General features: G+C 41.7%; 2 protein-coding genes across 2 annotated transcripts; both read left to right on the top strand.

The window, feature by feature from the left end:
• The first annotated feature begins 5248 nt into the window (after positions 1 to 5248).
• LOC137281438 (ESF1 homolog) lies at positions 5249 to 9062 on the top strand. Its single transcript, XM_067812664.1, has one exon. The coding sequence runs from the start codon at positions 5351 to 5353 to the stop codon at positions 7685 to 7687; it is 2337 nt and encodes a 778-aa protein (XP_067668765.1). The 5' UTR covers positions 5249 to 5350; the 3' UTR covers positions 7688 to 9062.
• LOC137280887 (uncharacterized PPE family protein PPE12-like) lies at positions 8530 to 16055 on the top strand. Its single transcript, XM_067812077.1, has 2 exons — positions 8530 to 8566; positions 15151 to 16055. Exons 1-2 carry the CDS (start codon positions 8530 to 8532, stop codon positions 16053 to 16055), a joined length of 942 nt encoding a protein of 313 aa, XP_067668178.1.
• The last annotated feature ends 551 nt before the right edge of the window (positions 16056 to 16606 follow it).

A 16606-nucleotide genomic window follows, 5' to 3' on the forward strand; every position in this document is an offset into this window, starting at 1 on the left:
TGAAACTCTACGCCTCTTCTAACCCTTGCAAAAGACGTCGTTCAGCGTCCTGTGTCGTGCAGCGAGCCCGATAAACGAAAACCTGGATATCGTGGGAATCTCGAAACGAGACTTTGTGGCTAGAAAACTTTAGCAGTCTGGTACGGAACTGATATTACATCAACCTCAATGTGCGTTAAAGAACTACGGTGAATAAGCGCTAAAAAACACATAACAGGTGTAACCAGTGAGCCGGATGTACTGTGAATAATTTTTCCCACCTCATCAAACAGAGTCGGTCTGTGACGTCTTCGTTAAAGTTCTGATGTCTTAACCTCGCCACAAAATATAGAAATACGATATTCTTAAGTTTAAAATTAAAATTCACTTGTAAATACTATTTTCTTATGAAACAAAGAATTGGAATTTAATGTAACCAGGGTAGTTTGTGGTGTCTATTTTCACTTTCACACGAGAAAATTCGGATCAACTGAAAAATAGGTCATTGTCTGTATAGGTTAATGAAACGCGTGTTTTGGTGTGTTCCTCTAGACAAGCATCCACCATATTGAAGCAGTGAGATTTATAACAGTGCCCGAATTATACATTTATGCCAAGACATGTCTGTTTAAGGTGGTGAAGTGAAATGGGGATTTGATGTCGTACTTAAGAATATTTCGCTCATACGACAACGTGCATGTGTGTGTATGTGTGGCTTCTTGTACCAGCCCAGATTTCAGTTTAGGAAAAAAGAAAAAAAGATTTAAGTTGGTTTCAAAGTGCTCACTGATATACCGTGCAGCAGCTAAGCATGGATACCCCACTCAGACACATATACTGACTTCAAACCAAACAACCAGCAAGAAACCATAAACCTCGGCACCTCAAAATACTGAACACTAGCATTCCCCCAGCAGTAAAATTATGTTACTCGTACATCATTGCCCATCACTCGTGATCTAAAAACGTATATCGCATAATAATCTTATAATAGTCTTATTATTGTCCTTTGCGTGACCTACTAAGCTGAAATTTTAGACCTGAAATACATGTACAGTTAACATAGCTTCTGTCTCCGAAAACACCCCCGATATTACTCGATGTGGAACAATCCCAGCATTCTGAGTGAGGGAAGGGGTATTGCCCTTACGTCACATCAGTAATGTTCCAGGCGGAATATAATGGCGAGGAACACCAGAAATTGGCTTCACTCATTGCACCCATGTTTGGAATCGAACCCGGGTCTTCGGACTGATGAGCAAACGTTTCACCCACTAGGCTACCCCACCGCTCCCAGTCTTCTATGCTTCTCGGGAGACACGATGATCGCAGTACGGGAATTGCCTTGTTTGTTTTCGTTGCCCGAAGGCTTACATAGTTGCTCATGTCAATCACAAAATCAAAATACTAAAATTTATGGTCATCATACCATAAATCTTTTAAAAATAAAGGAAAATATACTGAGTGAGTTAGTTTAGTTTTATCCCGACAAAGAAATATTCCAGATATATATTGCGACGATCTGTAAATAACGTGTCTGGACCAGACAATCCAGTGATCAACAGCATGAGCATCGATCTGCGCAACTGGGAACCGATGACGTGTCAACGAAGTCAGCGAGCCTGACCACCCGATCCCCTTAGTAGCCTCTTACGACAAGTATAGTCGCCCTTTACGGTAAGCATGGGCTGCTGAAGGCCTATTCTACCCCGGGACCTTCACAAGAGTGTATATGATTTATGTAAAAAAAATAACTGAAATAATTAAAGTAAACTGTTAAATTCGATTGTGTTTATTTAAACGTCATTCTGTTTGCAAAATTTGGTCTTTGGCGGGATAAGTGTGTATAAAAATAAATTGGTTCAATGGGGCCCGGGTCAAGCGCATAATCCGTGATAACATAACAACTACCTTATTTATAAATTAGAAACGTGTGCCGAAAAAAGACGTTTCATTCGGAAGGCTAAGGTTTCTTAGATACCCTTCAGCAATGTACCATTGTCAAAGAGTTTGGGTTTGTTTGTTTTTTGTTTTGTTTTGTTTTTTAAACCTAATATGAAAATATTAATCATTTAAACGTATTTGGAGAGCCAGCACAGATAATGTCGCCTTGGGGGATATTTTCACTTTAACACAACTCAAAATGAGGTTTAACGTCCTGTTCAAAGTGATGGTGTGTAAACTGAAAGGTATCGCCGAATTCACTTGACCAAAATATAGAAACAAAGCTTTATAATAAATATTTTACAAACAGAAACAATTTTCCCGATAATTTGACTCAAAAGTAATTGCGATGCTGGTCCTGCATTTGTCGCAATTCGTTGAAAAAGTGTCAAAAATGTAAAATTACACAAATGAAAACAAATGAGTTCACTGAAAGAAGTGATAAAGAGTCACACAATGAGACAGGAATCAACAAGAGCGAATGTGTGACCACACACGTCTACTCTTTGATGTCGTTAGTCTGCGGATGAGTCAGTCAGCGGATGACGTCATAAGGATTCCAGTTCGCTGGAGGTGGTTCTCGCTGTCTCAGGTGACGATCAAAACGATCCCAGAGATGTTCAATGAGGTTCGTGTCTGAGAACACGCTAGCCAAGGCCATACCTTGACGATAACGTTGCGCACGTATTCTCGAACAATTCTGGTGGTGTGAAGCCTCACGTTGTCGTGAGGCAAACTGTCTCCTGTAGGCTGTTGTCGAATAGAGGACACTACAAACACAGCACGTGATCCCCGTGTCTCTTGGCATTTAGATTTCCTCGGATGATTGCCAATCTTGTTGTCTATTGGCACAAATGGTGTCCCATATCATGATGCCTTCCCCATTGAACGGACGAAGTTCTTGAATGCGCGGTTTGGTGCCAGTCCCTCTCCTTTGTCTCATGTCCCATTCACGTCGCTTTCACCGATTCGTGTCCACAGTTCGTGCCCACTGCAGTCTGTGTTGACGGCGTAGACAGGTCAAGGCCATTCCAGTGCCTGATGGAGCAGTTGTGACACATTTGCTGTTGGTGGTTTATCAAGCTGCTAATGGTGATGAACCACCCGTTGAAGGTTCATGCCAGCTAAAGTTGTGAAGCCCATATATTGTCCATATCGATCACCGTATCTCGTTGCGCTTGCGTAAGCCTTTGGTCAGCCTTGTGTAGCAGGGCGTGGAGTCATCCCACAAATAACATCCTTACCTTGTCAGCTTGCTGACGGGGTTAACCTCTTTGGTCATGTGAACAAGGCGTCCGACTTCGGACCAGAAAGTCCACCGTTCGAATCCCAGTACGGGACTCGGAAATTTTGTGGCCACCACACTTGCTCTGTCCAACATCGGCATTTATGCCGCAGTTATGCACGTGCATTTGTACAAATGTCCCACAATTACGGTTTAAGAAATACAAGAGTCGTACGAAGTTTTCGGAGAGGTTCGTTGTTAACGAGGTTATGCTGTTAACGAGGTTCTGCTGTTAACAAGGTTCTGCTGTTAACAAGGTTCTGCTGTTAACAAGGTTCTGCTGTTAACAAGGTTCTGCTGTTAACGAGGTTATGCTGCGTTTTGACGAACGATTTCAGCTTGGGTTGAAACCTGTACTAGCGTTTTGGTTTGTTTGTTGTTTTTTGTATGCAAAAGTGACAATTTTCTTTCCTCGTTGGTGTAAACAGCGCCGTGCTTTTTAGTAGATACCCGTGCGTGCTTGAAATATGCCAACACTAAACCTGTCTCATTTAAGAACGGTGACAATGGCCCATGTTTTATAAACTACTGTTCGTAAGGCAGGTGTAGCGTTACAAAACAATTCAAAACTCAGAAGAGTCTATAAGAGCCCCTCTGGGCTGTGACATGGGTTACTTTCAACAAACGTCTACCAGAGGTTGACAGTGAGAGTGGATACACATTATCGGTATTCTGAAGAGTACCATCTGCGCTGGCGCCTGCATGTTGACAATAACAGACCTTGTATCTGAAACTAAAGTGCGACGGTACCTTGGCGCTGAGTTTTGAAAACAAGAGTTAATGTAATCGAAAATTCACTTGTCTTTTATGTCCGAAAATGGGTCAGTTTCTGTCTTCAGTAGTCACAGATCTGTAACACTCTTCTTTAGGCATCGAAGAATTCAAACATACGTGAAATGAAGCTCTCGGTGAAGTCGATCCATGTCATTCGTGTCGGTGGAATACAAGCGTTCAGCATGCTTGTCGTAAGAGGCGACTAGCGGGAACGAGCGAACGCTTGAACCACTGGGCTCCATATCCCCGGAAGAATCTGGGATAGGCGACGGGTTGTTTGGCATGTATGAGTAGTGTCGTGACGCTCTTGAAATACGTCCTAACTACATCATCCGTTGATTCAAATGAGGAAGGCAAAAACGATAAGATGCGGTTCAGGGAAATAGTTTGGAAAACTTTTGAAAGTGGAGAGGGGATCAGGTGAAAAGGGCCATAGACTTAAGTCAAAAGAGCCATCGATTTAATTAAAAGGGCCATAGACTTTTAGTCAAAAGGACCAAACTAAAAAACTAAAAACTATAAAACTAAACATACTAATCATATCGGAGTGTCTCGGTATTGTTTAGGTAAAAATTCTCACGGCAGTTACGTATTTACTTTATACCACACAACTCTTTTTGCATGGGTGTCAGACACTAATCAGTAATCTAAACAAGATTAACGTTTTAATTTGTTGTGAGGTTTAAACAGAGTCATGGGTGTCAGTTACACTAAGTCAGTACTACTTAGTACTGACTGGCCTCACGAGAGTACTCTTCTGTAGCGCACATGTATGCCTTACCAAATGAGCTTAACCCGTTCAGTACATCAGAATGTTGCTCTCAATAGATCTCTGTCAGATGATGATCACCACTGATCCTGAATATGACTTGAAACCTGTCTGCATCATGTGAACAATATCCTCACTAACTCGTCACCAAATCACTCTGTTGTCTGTTTCGATTTCAAGAGAAGCAAACCATAGCCGAAACAGTTATCAAAAAGAAAAACGGAGAACAATAGGGTCTTATGTTTTCCATTTGAACTAAGACACAAAACACTTCAATAACTTATATCCATGGTAGTTTCTCATAATTCCACGTGGGCGTATTGTAACAATATTTATGAGTCAGAACGGCACATGATCTGTTTTATTTTTTGCGGTAGTAGTTTTTCGACCATGTGAATGATCAACATATTTTACGTACGGGTTATCCCGCTCGCCAATTAGAAACATTCCTCCAAGAGTGCATTCCCTTTACAGTTTACGCGTAAACCACTGACGTCATGAGTTTACGTGCACAATGCACATGGTCGCTCCACATGTGGATGGGCAGTAGTGTTTTGATTCACACTTTCACTACATATTGACACATTTCATCAACCAAAATGGATGACATCAGGAAAGATGAACGATTTGCTCACATTGTGAAAGATCCACGGTTTCGCACGATGCCAAAAAACAAGAAAAAGGTGAAGATCGACAAAAGATTTCAATCGATGTTCACCGACAAGAAATTTAAGCTAAAATATTCAGTCGACAAGAGAGGTAGGCCAATTCAGTCAACCACTAACGAAAATCTGAAGAAGTATTATGAGCTGTCAGAAGAAGATGAAAGTGATTCGACAGATGATGAAGACGGCAGTGACGGCTCTGACGAAGAGAGTAATATCATTGCAAAACTCAAAAAGAAAGTGGAAACAAAGTCCAAATTGTCTGATAACAAGCAAACTAATTTGAAAAAGACTAAATCGTTTTCACAGAGTACTAACTCTGTCAAAAAAGCAAGCATAAAGAGGAAGAAACACAGTGCTCAATCAAGTAGTGGAGAAGAAGAGAATCAGTCAGAGGAAGAATCAAGTGAGGAAAGTTTGAAAGTTTCCAAAGGTAGCAAAAACAAAGGTATTGCTAATGGCAAGAAAACAGACATTGTCAAAGAAGAAAGCAGTGATGATGATGATGATGATGATGATGATGATGAAGAGGATGAATCTAGTGATAGTGACATTTCTGTTCCTAAAGTTGGGGAAGAGGAGCCGGATTATGCACGTGGTGAGGGGCTTATCGAGAGTTCTACTGATGAAGATGATGATGAAGTGGAGGAAGAAGATGATGGATTTGATCACAAGTGGGGCGAGCTGGACAAGGGGGTACCAGAAGCAGAAGAGTTGAGTTGTCGTCTGGCTATTTGCAATATGGACTGGGATAGAATCAAAGCTGCTGATCTGTTTGTATTGTTAAACTCATTTAAACCAGCCAATGGTGTGATCAGTTCCGTTCGTATCTACCCGTCTGAGTTTGGGCTTCAGCGGATGAAGGAGGAGGAAATGTTTGGCCCAGCAGAGCTGAAGGAACATGGCCAGGAAGTGGATGTTGATGAAGAAGGAAATGAGGATGAGAATGAAGACAATCTGTATCATCGTGAAAAACTTCGTCAGTATCAGCTAAATCGGCTTAAATATTACTATGCTGTTTTAGAGTGTGATTCAGTTGCAACTGCAAGTAAGATTTATGATGAATGTGATGGAATGGAATATGAAACAAGTTCAGCACGGATGGATTTGAGGTACATACCAGATGATATGACATTCGACCAACCTGTTAAAAGTGAGTGTCTATCTCTTCCAGATGCTACATCGTATAAACCCCCTGCGTTTTTTACTTCTGCTTTGTGTCAGTCAAAAGTGGATTTAACATGGGATGAAACAGACCAGGACAGAATAAAGGTGACCATGAAAAAGATGGACAAAAAGGGGGAGATTAACGAGGATGATTTCAAGGCCTATTTAGCGTCATCATCAGAGGATGAAGAGCAAAATTACAGTGGTTTAGTGGCTCATTCAGATGAAAGTGATGATGTTTCAGACGAGGACAGGCAGATTGAGAAATATAAGAATTTGTTGAAAGAAATTGATGAGTCATCAAATCGCAAGGGTGATATGGAGATGGAGATTGAATGGGAACCAGGCTTAAAAGACACCACGGATGACATCGTAAAAACTAAGAAGAAGACAAAAGATCAGACTCCATGGGAGGAGTATCAGCAGCGGAAGAAGGAGAAAAAGAAACAGAAGCGGGAAGAGATGAAGAAAAAGCGACTCGATAAGAAGGAAGGAAAGACTGGAGAGGAGGCGTTCAGTGATGATGAACTCCCAGCTGGTCTTGCGGATAGTTTTTTTACTGATGCATTAAGTTCTGGAAAGGTAGAATCTTCCAAGAAGAAGAAGAAGAAAGGGAAGAAGAACTTGACAGAGGAAGAACAAGAAATGTTGAAGAAAGACCAGGCTGAGCTTTCTCTGTTGATGATGGAGGAAGATGATGGGCATCGTCATTTTAATCTTGGTGATTTGGTGGAGAAGAAGAAAAAAAAGAAGAAAAGGAAGAAGCAGGAGGAGGAGGAGGACATGCCACAAATGACAGGGGATGATTTTCAGATGGACATCAATGACAGTCGGTTTGGGGCAGTGTTTGACTCTCATTTGTTCAACATTGATCCATCTGCTCCTGAGTTTAAGAAAACCAAAGGAATGGAGGCACTCATTGAGGAGAAGTTGAAACGGAGGAAGACTGACAGTGGCAGCAGTGAGAGGACTAAAGCTAAGGCAGTGCCGAAGGAACAACCTGGGGATGAACTGAAGCCAGTCAAGGACATAACCTTGACCTCTCTTGTGAAATCTGTGAAAGCTAAAACTCAGCAGTTTCAGACCAAAAAGAAAAGGAAGTGATGATAGACTAGATAATCATTTCATAATTCAAAGGGGAAGTCTGGGCTTCTTCTCTCTTTATGAGTGATATGTACGTTAATGAGTTGACAGTATTGTTGTAAGGTTGCTAGCAATGTCTGACAGTGACTTAATACAGAGTTGAAACATGGCAGATCAGTGAAGGTCCGGGGTAGAAGAGGCCTTCAGCAACCCATGCTTGCCATAAAAGGGGACTCTGATCGTCGTAAGAGGCAACTAACGGGATCGGGTGGTCAGGCTCGCTGACTTGCTTGACACGTCATCGGTTCACATTTGCACAGATAGATGCTCATGTTGTTGATCACTGGATTATCTGGTCCAAACTCAGTTATTTACAGACTACCGCCATATGGCTGGAATATTGCTGAGTGCGGCATAAAACTGAACTCATTGAAACATGGCAAGATTCAGTGTTGGATTCTGGTGTCAGTAAGTTGAAAAGGATAAGAAGCTTTCATAAAATCTTGCAAATGTTTCCACATCAAAATATATTTAATGAAAGGCTGTCATACAGACCCTACAACAAATATGTTTAGAAAATGCAAGTCTAGAATATCTGGCCAAACTAGATCTCCAGTTTCTGAAAATTTCTTGGCTCCTTTTCATTATTTCATTCTTATTATTTATGGGTTGTTTGTCCGTCGACATGTTATCCTTGTTCAGTGTTAATGGAAACTGTAGTAAATTAAAACTACAAACAGTTTGAAAGCGTTGTTATATAAGGTAAGCTCTGTTAATCCAGACAATGAAGCGGACTCTCCTGATTATTATTGGGTTTTGATGAACATTGACCCCCAAGGTTACCTGTTGACAAGAAAAACAACATGACTGTTGAAATATCAAGGGTTAATGCAAATGCCAGTAAGCAGGACCACAGATGTTTCTAATGACAGCAGTTTCCTTTGATCCCCAAACGGGTATATTGCTAAAATTCTGGTCTCTACAGCTGACAGATGTGTTGAAGGGTTGTAGTGTAGACATACATCCATCTGCATCTACCCAGTCTAGTGTTGGGAAGGGGGTGATGGGGTAGTCTAGTGGTTAAAGCATCTGCTCATCACACTGAACACCTGAGTTTGATTCCCCATATGTGTCCAATGTGTGAAGCCCATTTTTGGTGTCCCCACTTTGATATTGCAGGAATATTGCTAGAATATTGCAGGAATATTGCTAAGAGCTGCATGAAACCATACTTGTTACTCACTATATTTGGTGGAGGCAACCCTGTCACCATGAAAGCATACCTCCTACTGTAATTGTTATAACAGTGTGAGGCACATGACTGTTGTGAAATCATTTGTTATACTGTTCAGATATGTGAGAGCATTCTCATTGCAATAAACATTATCCTTTCTTATGATTTGTGTGAGGATTCCTTGTAGATTGATGCTCGTGATAAACAGAAAATTGCTCAAAACTGCGTGAGCTGACGATACCCAAATAAACTTCCCATCGAAAGTTTAAACTCACATAAAACACTCACTAAATGTTATGTGTATGTATATGGTTACATCAAACATTGATTTCTCCAATAGTGAGTAGGGGCGGTGGGGTAGGCTAGTGGTTAAAGCGTTCGCTCGTCACGCTGAAGACCAGGGTTCGATTCCCCACATGGGTACAACGTGTGAGGCCCATTTTCTGGTGTCCCCCGCCGTGATATCGCTGGAATATTGCTAAAAGCGGCGTAAAACCAAACTCACTCACTCACTCACTCAATAGTGAGTGAGTGAGTTTAGCTTTACGCCACAATATTCCAGTTATATGGCGGCGGTCTGTAAATAATCGAGTCTGGATCAGATAGCCCAATGATCAACAGCATGAGCATCGATCGATTGAGAACCGATGACGTGTCAACCAAGTCAGCGAGTCTGACCACTTGATCCCGTTAGTCGCCTCTTACGACAAGCGTAGTCACATTTTATGGCAAGCATGGGTTCCTGAAGGCCAACTCTACCCCGGGCAGTACCTTTAAATGGTAAGGAATATTTTGCAAAGTTTAGCTGGCTGAAGTAAGTGACTATATTTATAGTTGTGAGTCTCAGCTTTGATGGGGAGTATAATCAAGCTAACGGTACGGAGGACAGAGTTGTGTCCCTTTGAACAGTCGCGCCATAGTCCGCGTGCATTATGTCGAAAGTTATTTTTTCTTTGCACATTTTTCTTTTATCTAATCCGTGGAAGACATTCAAGTGACTGAGGCCATGGACCAATGCAATTGCGATAAGACGACACACGATCAGTCTTGTCTCCAAGTCTGATCTAGGTTTTCCTGCTTGTGTTGTTTTTCTTTAATTATTAGTATTATCACGATTGCGTCATCTGTTTTCTATACGAAATAGACGTTAATCTTAAAACTATATCTTTGTGACCGGAGAAAGAGGGAGTGTGTGTGCGTGTGTGATATTTTTACAAATTCTGTATATTTGTATTTTTTTCTTTACCCACTATGCACCTACGTTCTTTAGTCTCGTTTCGAAATAAGCTATGATGTAATCATTTCGAAATCACACAGTTAGTCGTATTAGTGAACCAAATCTCGTTAATCACCTCTTATGGCTAGCATAGTTTCTGTAAACCAGATAGAGAAAGAACTATTTGCGTCAAAACAAAACATATTTGTTGAAAAAAGAAACACAATAAACGAAAAACAAAATTGAAAAAAATACCAAAGGACTGTAAAGCGTTAAGTGTAGATTGATATATAAATGAACACAAGGGTATCTGATGTTTCAGAATGTTTGAATAATTGTCATATTGTCATTGTAGTCAATTCACTTTTGATTGAAAGCGTGTTTCGGGCGTGGGGTAGTTACATGAGCAATATTATGCAGCTGGACTGGTACTGGAAGCTTTGTCTTTATCGACCACATATCTTCTAGATCGGGTGGTCAGGCTCGCTAACTTGGTTGACGCTTATATGTGATCCTATCCCAATTGCGTAGATCGATGTTCATGCTGTTGATCAGTGGATTATCTGATCCGGACTCGATTATTTACAGACCGTCGCCATATAGCTGGCATATTCCCTATTGCGACGTAAAACTAAACACACTCACAGGTCTCCGTTTATGGGAATATTTGTTAGTTTTGTGTGGCACATCTTCACCCCCACCCATATTTGTTTTAATATCTGAGATTTTTGTACAATTCCACATTTCATGTTTCACCAACAGAAAAAAAACGAATTATGAAATACAGCTTAGGGTTTTTTAATTAAAAAATCACTACTCTAGCTATTTGTAAAATAATAGGGAGTATTTTGCCAAGTTTTATGGTGCTTTACTCGTAACCTATTTAACTCGTGTGTATGATCTTTAACATATAACAAATAATTAATTTTAAGTACAAAACTTTATGCGTTGATTGTAGGTCCTTTGTTTTTGTTAATTGTTGTTTTTAGTTTGTAAATGTGTAAATTTTGCCATCTTAGAATGAATATACATAATCATGAGGTCAGTAATGTTATTCGCAAGTATATATTTTCATATGACCTTGGAGGTTAATTTTATGCACATTTTGATTGTAATGTCCGCTTTCTGTTTATTTTACTTCCACGCGTTATTGTAAACTGTACGCTGGAGTCGTTTCCAAATATGTTATGATGAAATTATTTCGAAATCGCGACTGAAATCGTTGCGGAATTGGTAAATCTCGCTCACTAATGTATTTCGAAATACCGTTGTGAATTTTATCGACTAGTACAACCTGACAGGCTGGGCGAGAGCACGCATCGATTGCGGCGCGTGACGTCACAACCGACGCATTCATATGACCCCGTTTACCTTGAATGAAATAAAATAGTGTACCTGAACAGGGTATTTTCAGAAGCGCCAGGACAAGCGAACATGTGCGTTTTTCGCCAACGTATGACGACCATGGGAGCTAAATCTACACGCTGCATGATATATAATATATACCATGAAATGACATCATATTAATGCACTTTGGGAAGATTTGATTGCTGGGAGGCGATCGTCTGCTTCGATTTTCATGCCGATCGTTACGGGATTTTTTGTGCCGCGGTTATATATATGGATATATTTGCTTAATCCAGAATGGTCCAATCCAGTTATACTTAAGCTGCCAGTGCAATGACTTCTACTGGTTTCCACTCCCGATCTTGACTGTGGATTGTCCGGGAATATTGTCTTGCTGAAAGCGTTGTGCTTCAGGGTCTTGCACATCCGCTTTGTATGGACTATTCACGCACTGAGTGAACGCAACAACATTTCACACTTCACGCGCATTAAGCATACACAAGAGTTTTGAAACTCTTTTTCAATGATTTCTAACATGTTTCTCAACAGTGGCTTTGCCAGTCGCTTGCTATAAACATGGTCATGCTTTGATCGTGGAGTAGCCAGTCAAATGTTAATAATTCGGATTGGTGTACACCAGCAGTATGTTGTCCTATGTATTTATAGCCCATTCGCCTGGACGATAAGAAGCAATGTACATGCAGCCACACGTATTATCAGGTCTATAAACTCTTTATATGCTATCATACTGTAGAATTGTATATATGCCTCTGGTACATATGGTTAGCTCAACACGATATAGTAATAGAGTAATTCGACTTGCAGACATTGTACAGAGAAAGTAACGACCTACTGCCTATATGATATCCGAGTGAAAGGACAGCTACGACATTTTGACATTATCGTGACGTCAGGACACAGAAGAAAGTGAAGAAAGACGATGATTCAAACGCCCCCAACCACTAACAGTTCGCAGTGAACTGATTTTTAATCAGGGTGGTGGGGTAGCCCAATGGTTAAAGCGCCCTCACGTCACGCTGAAGACCCGGGTTCGATTCCCACATGGGTATAACATGTTAAGTCCATCCCTGGTGTCCCCAGTTTTTATATTGCTGGAACATTGCCGAAGCTGTATGGCTTGTTGTGTATATAACTTCGTGTCATAACAACAGTGTTGGTGTTCGTGCTGTCGATCACTGGTTTGAAATAATAACACGAGAGCATACACTGACGCCGGGGTGGCTCTGCTGTGATATTGGTGATACGCTATAGCATTCCTATAGCTAACGTGGCACATAAAAAAAACAGTTACAAGTCAACCAATAATTTAAACTTATGATTAAAAGATGCCAAGTGTATTGTGAAGGGATACGGAGAACAATTTGCTCAGAGAAGTGCATGTGAGTACATGTATTGCACATGACCTGTAGCTTCGGCTTCAGTACAGACATATTGATCGAGGTCGTATCGTTTGACTGGTACGTAGGTTGAAAATACGCATATTCTCCTCGCATTCTGCATTGGACAAAATCAGTTAATGTTTAAAATTGTTCATCGTCTGACTGCTTATTCTATCACATCGTCAGTTTTCTCGTCCTTTGGACATTATTTGTTTGGAATTTCGTCGTCTTTTATTCATCTATACATCTCAGTCGATTCTCGGTCGATCAACCAAAGGTCTTTTAGCGGTCAAACAATCCTCCGAAGTAAGATGTCTTACATCAAGTAGCACAAGTTACCGTGTCACAAGATTTATGGTCGACTTACAGCCCCGGGGAATGATTTCCAGGGGTCAAAACGTTTATGCCCAAGGCGATACGTACACCTCGTTGTTTTTAACTCTCGTGTAATGTGACGCGAACATAGCAGACGACAACAACTCCTTGATGCTTTCAACTACGTGTAGCTGGAGAGGAGATGGTAGCCAATAGACTAACATCTAGTCACTGAAATGAACACATTTTACAGAATAAAAAGTATAATTTCTTCATTTGCAATCATTAATTATAACGAAAAACAACCCAGAGACCCCTTTCGTTTTCTGAAAGTGAGGAAATCTAGACTTGCCACATATTCTAGACTTGCATGGGCTTTCTTTGATAAATATGTTTCAGGGTCTGTATAACAGATTGTCTCCTAGACCCAAGAGAATATTTATTAGAACACATCCAGCTCAAACCTGCAATTATGCAAGTCTGAAATTAAAATTATTCATTTCTATACTTATGGATTGTATTTATATCAATGTTTATTATACATATTTTCAAATAAGACCACTGTTCTTCCGGGGAAGTTGCAGTCTAACCCGTTAGTGTTGCTTGAGTCTGTGATTTCAGTCTGTTACATCAGACCCTGAAAACCGGTACTCGTAGGCTCGAATGCCAAAATAGTTGGCATCATAAGTATGTTCCAATATGTTTATCACCGTCCGGGCAACAGTGGGTTTCACCGTGGTACACCGGCTCACACCCCCCCCCCCCTCTCAAGCTGCCACACCATGATATGACAAACATATTGTTTCACTCACTCATTCCAGACATACCGCTCGTGTCACGCCAGCTACTATGTATATTGATATTGTATGCATGGGTTATATCACAATTTACTGGGGTATATATGACATATATATGCAGAATAGTGTGATTCGAGGAGGGCTTGGCAGTCGAGAGAATAATGTGATTCGAGGAGGGCTAGGCAGTAGAGAGAATAATGTGATTCGAGGAGGGCTAGGCAGTAGAGAGAATAATGTGATTCGAGGAGGGCTATAGACAGTGGAGAGAATAATGTGGTTCGAGGAAAGCTAGGCAGTAGAGAGAATAATGTGATTCGAGGAGGGCTAGGCAGTAGAGAGAATAATGTGGTTCGAGGATAGCTAGGCAGTACAGAGAATAATGTGATTCGAGGAGATCTAGGCAGTAGAGAGAATAATGTGATTCGAGGAGAGCTAGGCAGTAGAGAGAATAATGTGATTCGAGGAGAGCTAGGCAGTAGAGAGAATAATGTGATTCGAGGAGGGCTAGGCAGTAGAGAGAATAATGTGATTCGAGGAGGGCTATAGACAGTGGAGAGAATAATGTGGTTCGAGGAAAGCTAGGCAGTAGAGAGAATAATGTGATTCGAGGAGGGCTAGGCAGTAGAGAGAATAATGTGGTTCGAGGATAGCTAGGCAGTACAGAGAATAATGTGATTCGAGGAGATCTAGGCAGTAGAGAGAATAATGTGATTCGAGGAGAGCTAGGCAGTAGAGAGAATAATGTGATTCGAGGAGAGCTAGGCAGTAGAGAGAATAATGTGATTCGAGGAGAGCTAGGCAGTAGAGAGAATAATGTGTTCGAGGAGAGCTAGGCAGTAGGGAGAATAATGTGATTCGAGGAGAGCTAGGCAGTAGAGAGAATGTGATTCGAGGAGGGCTAGGCAGTAGAGAGAATGATGTGATTCGAGGAGAGCTAGGCAGTAGGGAGAATAATGTGGTTCGAGGAGAGCTAGGCAGTAGAGAGAATGTGATTCGAGGAGAGCTAGGCAGTAGAGAGAATGTGATTCGAGGAGGGCTAGGCAGTAGAGACAATAATGTGTTCGAGGAGAGCTAGGCAGTAGGGAGAATAATGTGATTCGAGGAGAGCTAGGCAGTAGAGAGAATAATGTGTTCGAGGAGAGCTAGGCAGTAGGGAGAATAATGTGTTCGAGGAGAGCTAGGCAGTAGGGAGAATAATGTGATTCGAGGAGAGCTAGGCAGTAGAGAGAATAATGTGATTCGAGGAGAGCTTGGCAGTCGAGAGAATAATGTGATTCGAGGAGGGCTAGGCAGTAGAGAGAATAATGTGATTCGAGGAGGGCTTGGCAGTCGAGAGAATAATGTGATTCGAGGAGGGCTAGGCAGTAGAGAGAATAATGTGATTCGAGGAGGGCTAGGCAGTAGAGAGAATAATGTGATTCGAGGAGGGCTTGGCAGTCGAGAGAATAATGTGATTCGAGGAGAGCTAGGCAGTAGAGAGAATAATGTGATTCGAGGAGGGCTAGGCAGTAGAGAGAATAATGTGATTCGAGGAGGGCTTGGCAGTCGAGAGAATAATGTGATTCGAGGAGAGCTAGGCAGTAGAGAGAATAATGTGATTCGAGGAGGGCTTGGCAGTCGAGAGAATAATGTGATTCGAGGAGGGCTAGGCAGTAGAGAGAATAATGTGATTCGAGGAGGGCTAGGCAGTAGAGAGAATAATGTGATTCGAGGAGAGCTAGGCAGTAGAGAGAATAATGTGATTCGAGGAGGGCTAGGCAGTAGAGAGAATAATGTGATTCGAGGAGGGCTTGGCAGTCGAGAGAATAATGTGATTCGAGGAGAGCTAGGCAGTAGAGAGAATAATGTGATTCGAGGAGGGCTTGGCAGTCGAGAGAATAATGTGATTCGAGGAGGGCTAGGCAGTAGAGAGAATAATGTGATTCGAGGAGGGCTAGGCAGTGGAGAGAATAATGTGGTTCGAGGAGAGCTAGGCAGTAGAGAGAATAATGTGATTCGAGGAGGGCTAGGCAGTAGAGAGAATAATGTGATTCGAGGAGAGCTAGGCAGTAGAGAGAATAATGTGTTCGAGGAGAGCTAGGCAGTAGGGAGAATAATGTGGTTCGAGGAGAGCTAGGCAGTAGGGAGAATAATGTGGTTCGAGGAGAGCTAGGCAGTAGGGAGAATAATGTGATTCGAGGAGAGCTAGGCAGTAGGGAGAATAATGTGGTTCGAGGAGAGCTAGGCAGTAGGGAGAATAATGTGTTCGAGGAGAGCTAGGCAGTAGGGAGAATAATGTGGTTCGAGGAGAGCTAGGCAGTAGGGAGAATAATGTGATTCGAGGAGAGCTAGGCAGTAGGGAGAATAATGTGGTTCGAGGAGAGCTAGGCAGTAGAGAGAATAATGTGGTTCGAGGAGATCTAGGCAGTGGAGAGAATAATGTGAGTCGAGGAGAGCTAGGCAGTAGAGAGAATAATGTGATTCGAGGAGAGCTAGGCAGTAGAGAGAATAATGTGATTCGAGGAGGCCTAGGCAGTAGGGAGAATAATGTGATTCGAGGAGGGCTAGGCAGTAGGGAGAATAATGTGGTTCGAAGAGAGCTAGGCAGTAGAGAGAATAATGTGATTCGAGGAGAGCTAGGCAGTAGAGAGA

The sequence above is a fragment of the Haliotis asinina genome, chromosome 4 (genome assembly GCF_037392515.1).
Source record: "Haliotis asinina isolate JCU_RB_2024 chromosome 4, JCU_Hal_asi_v2, whole genome shotgun sequence".
Taxonomy (NCBI): domain Eukaryota; kingdom Metazoa; phylum Mollusca; class Gastropoda; order Lepetellida; family Haliotidae; genus Haliotis; species Haliotis asinina.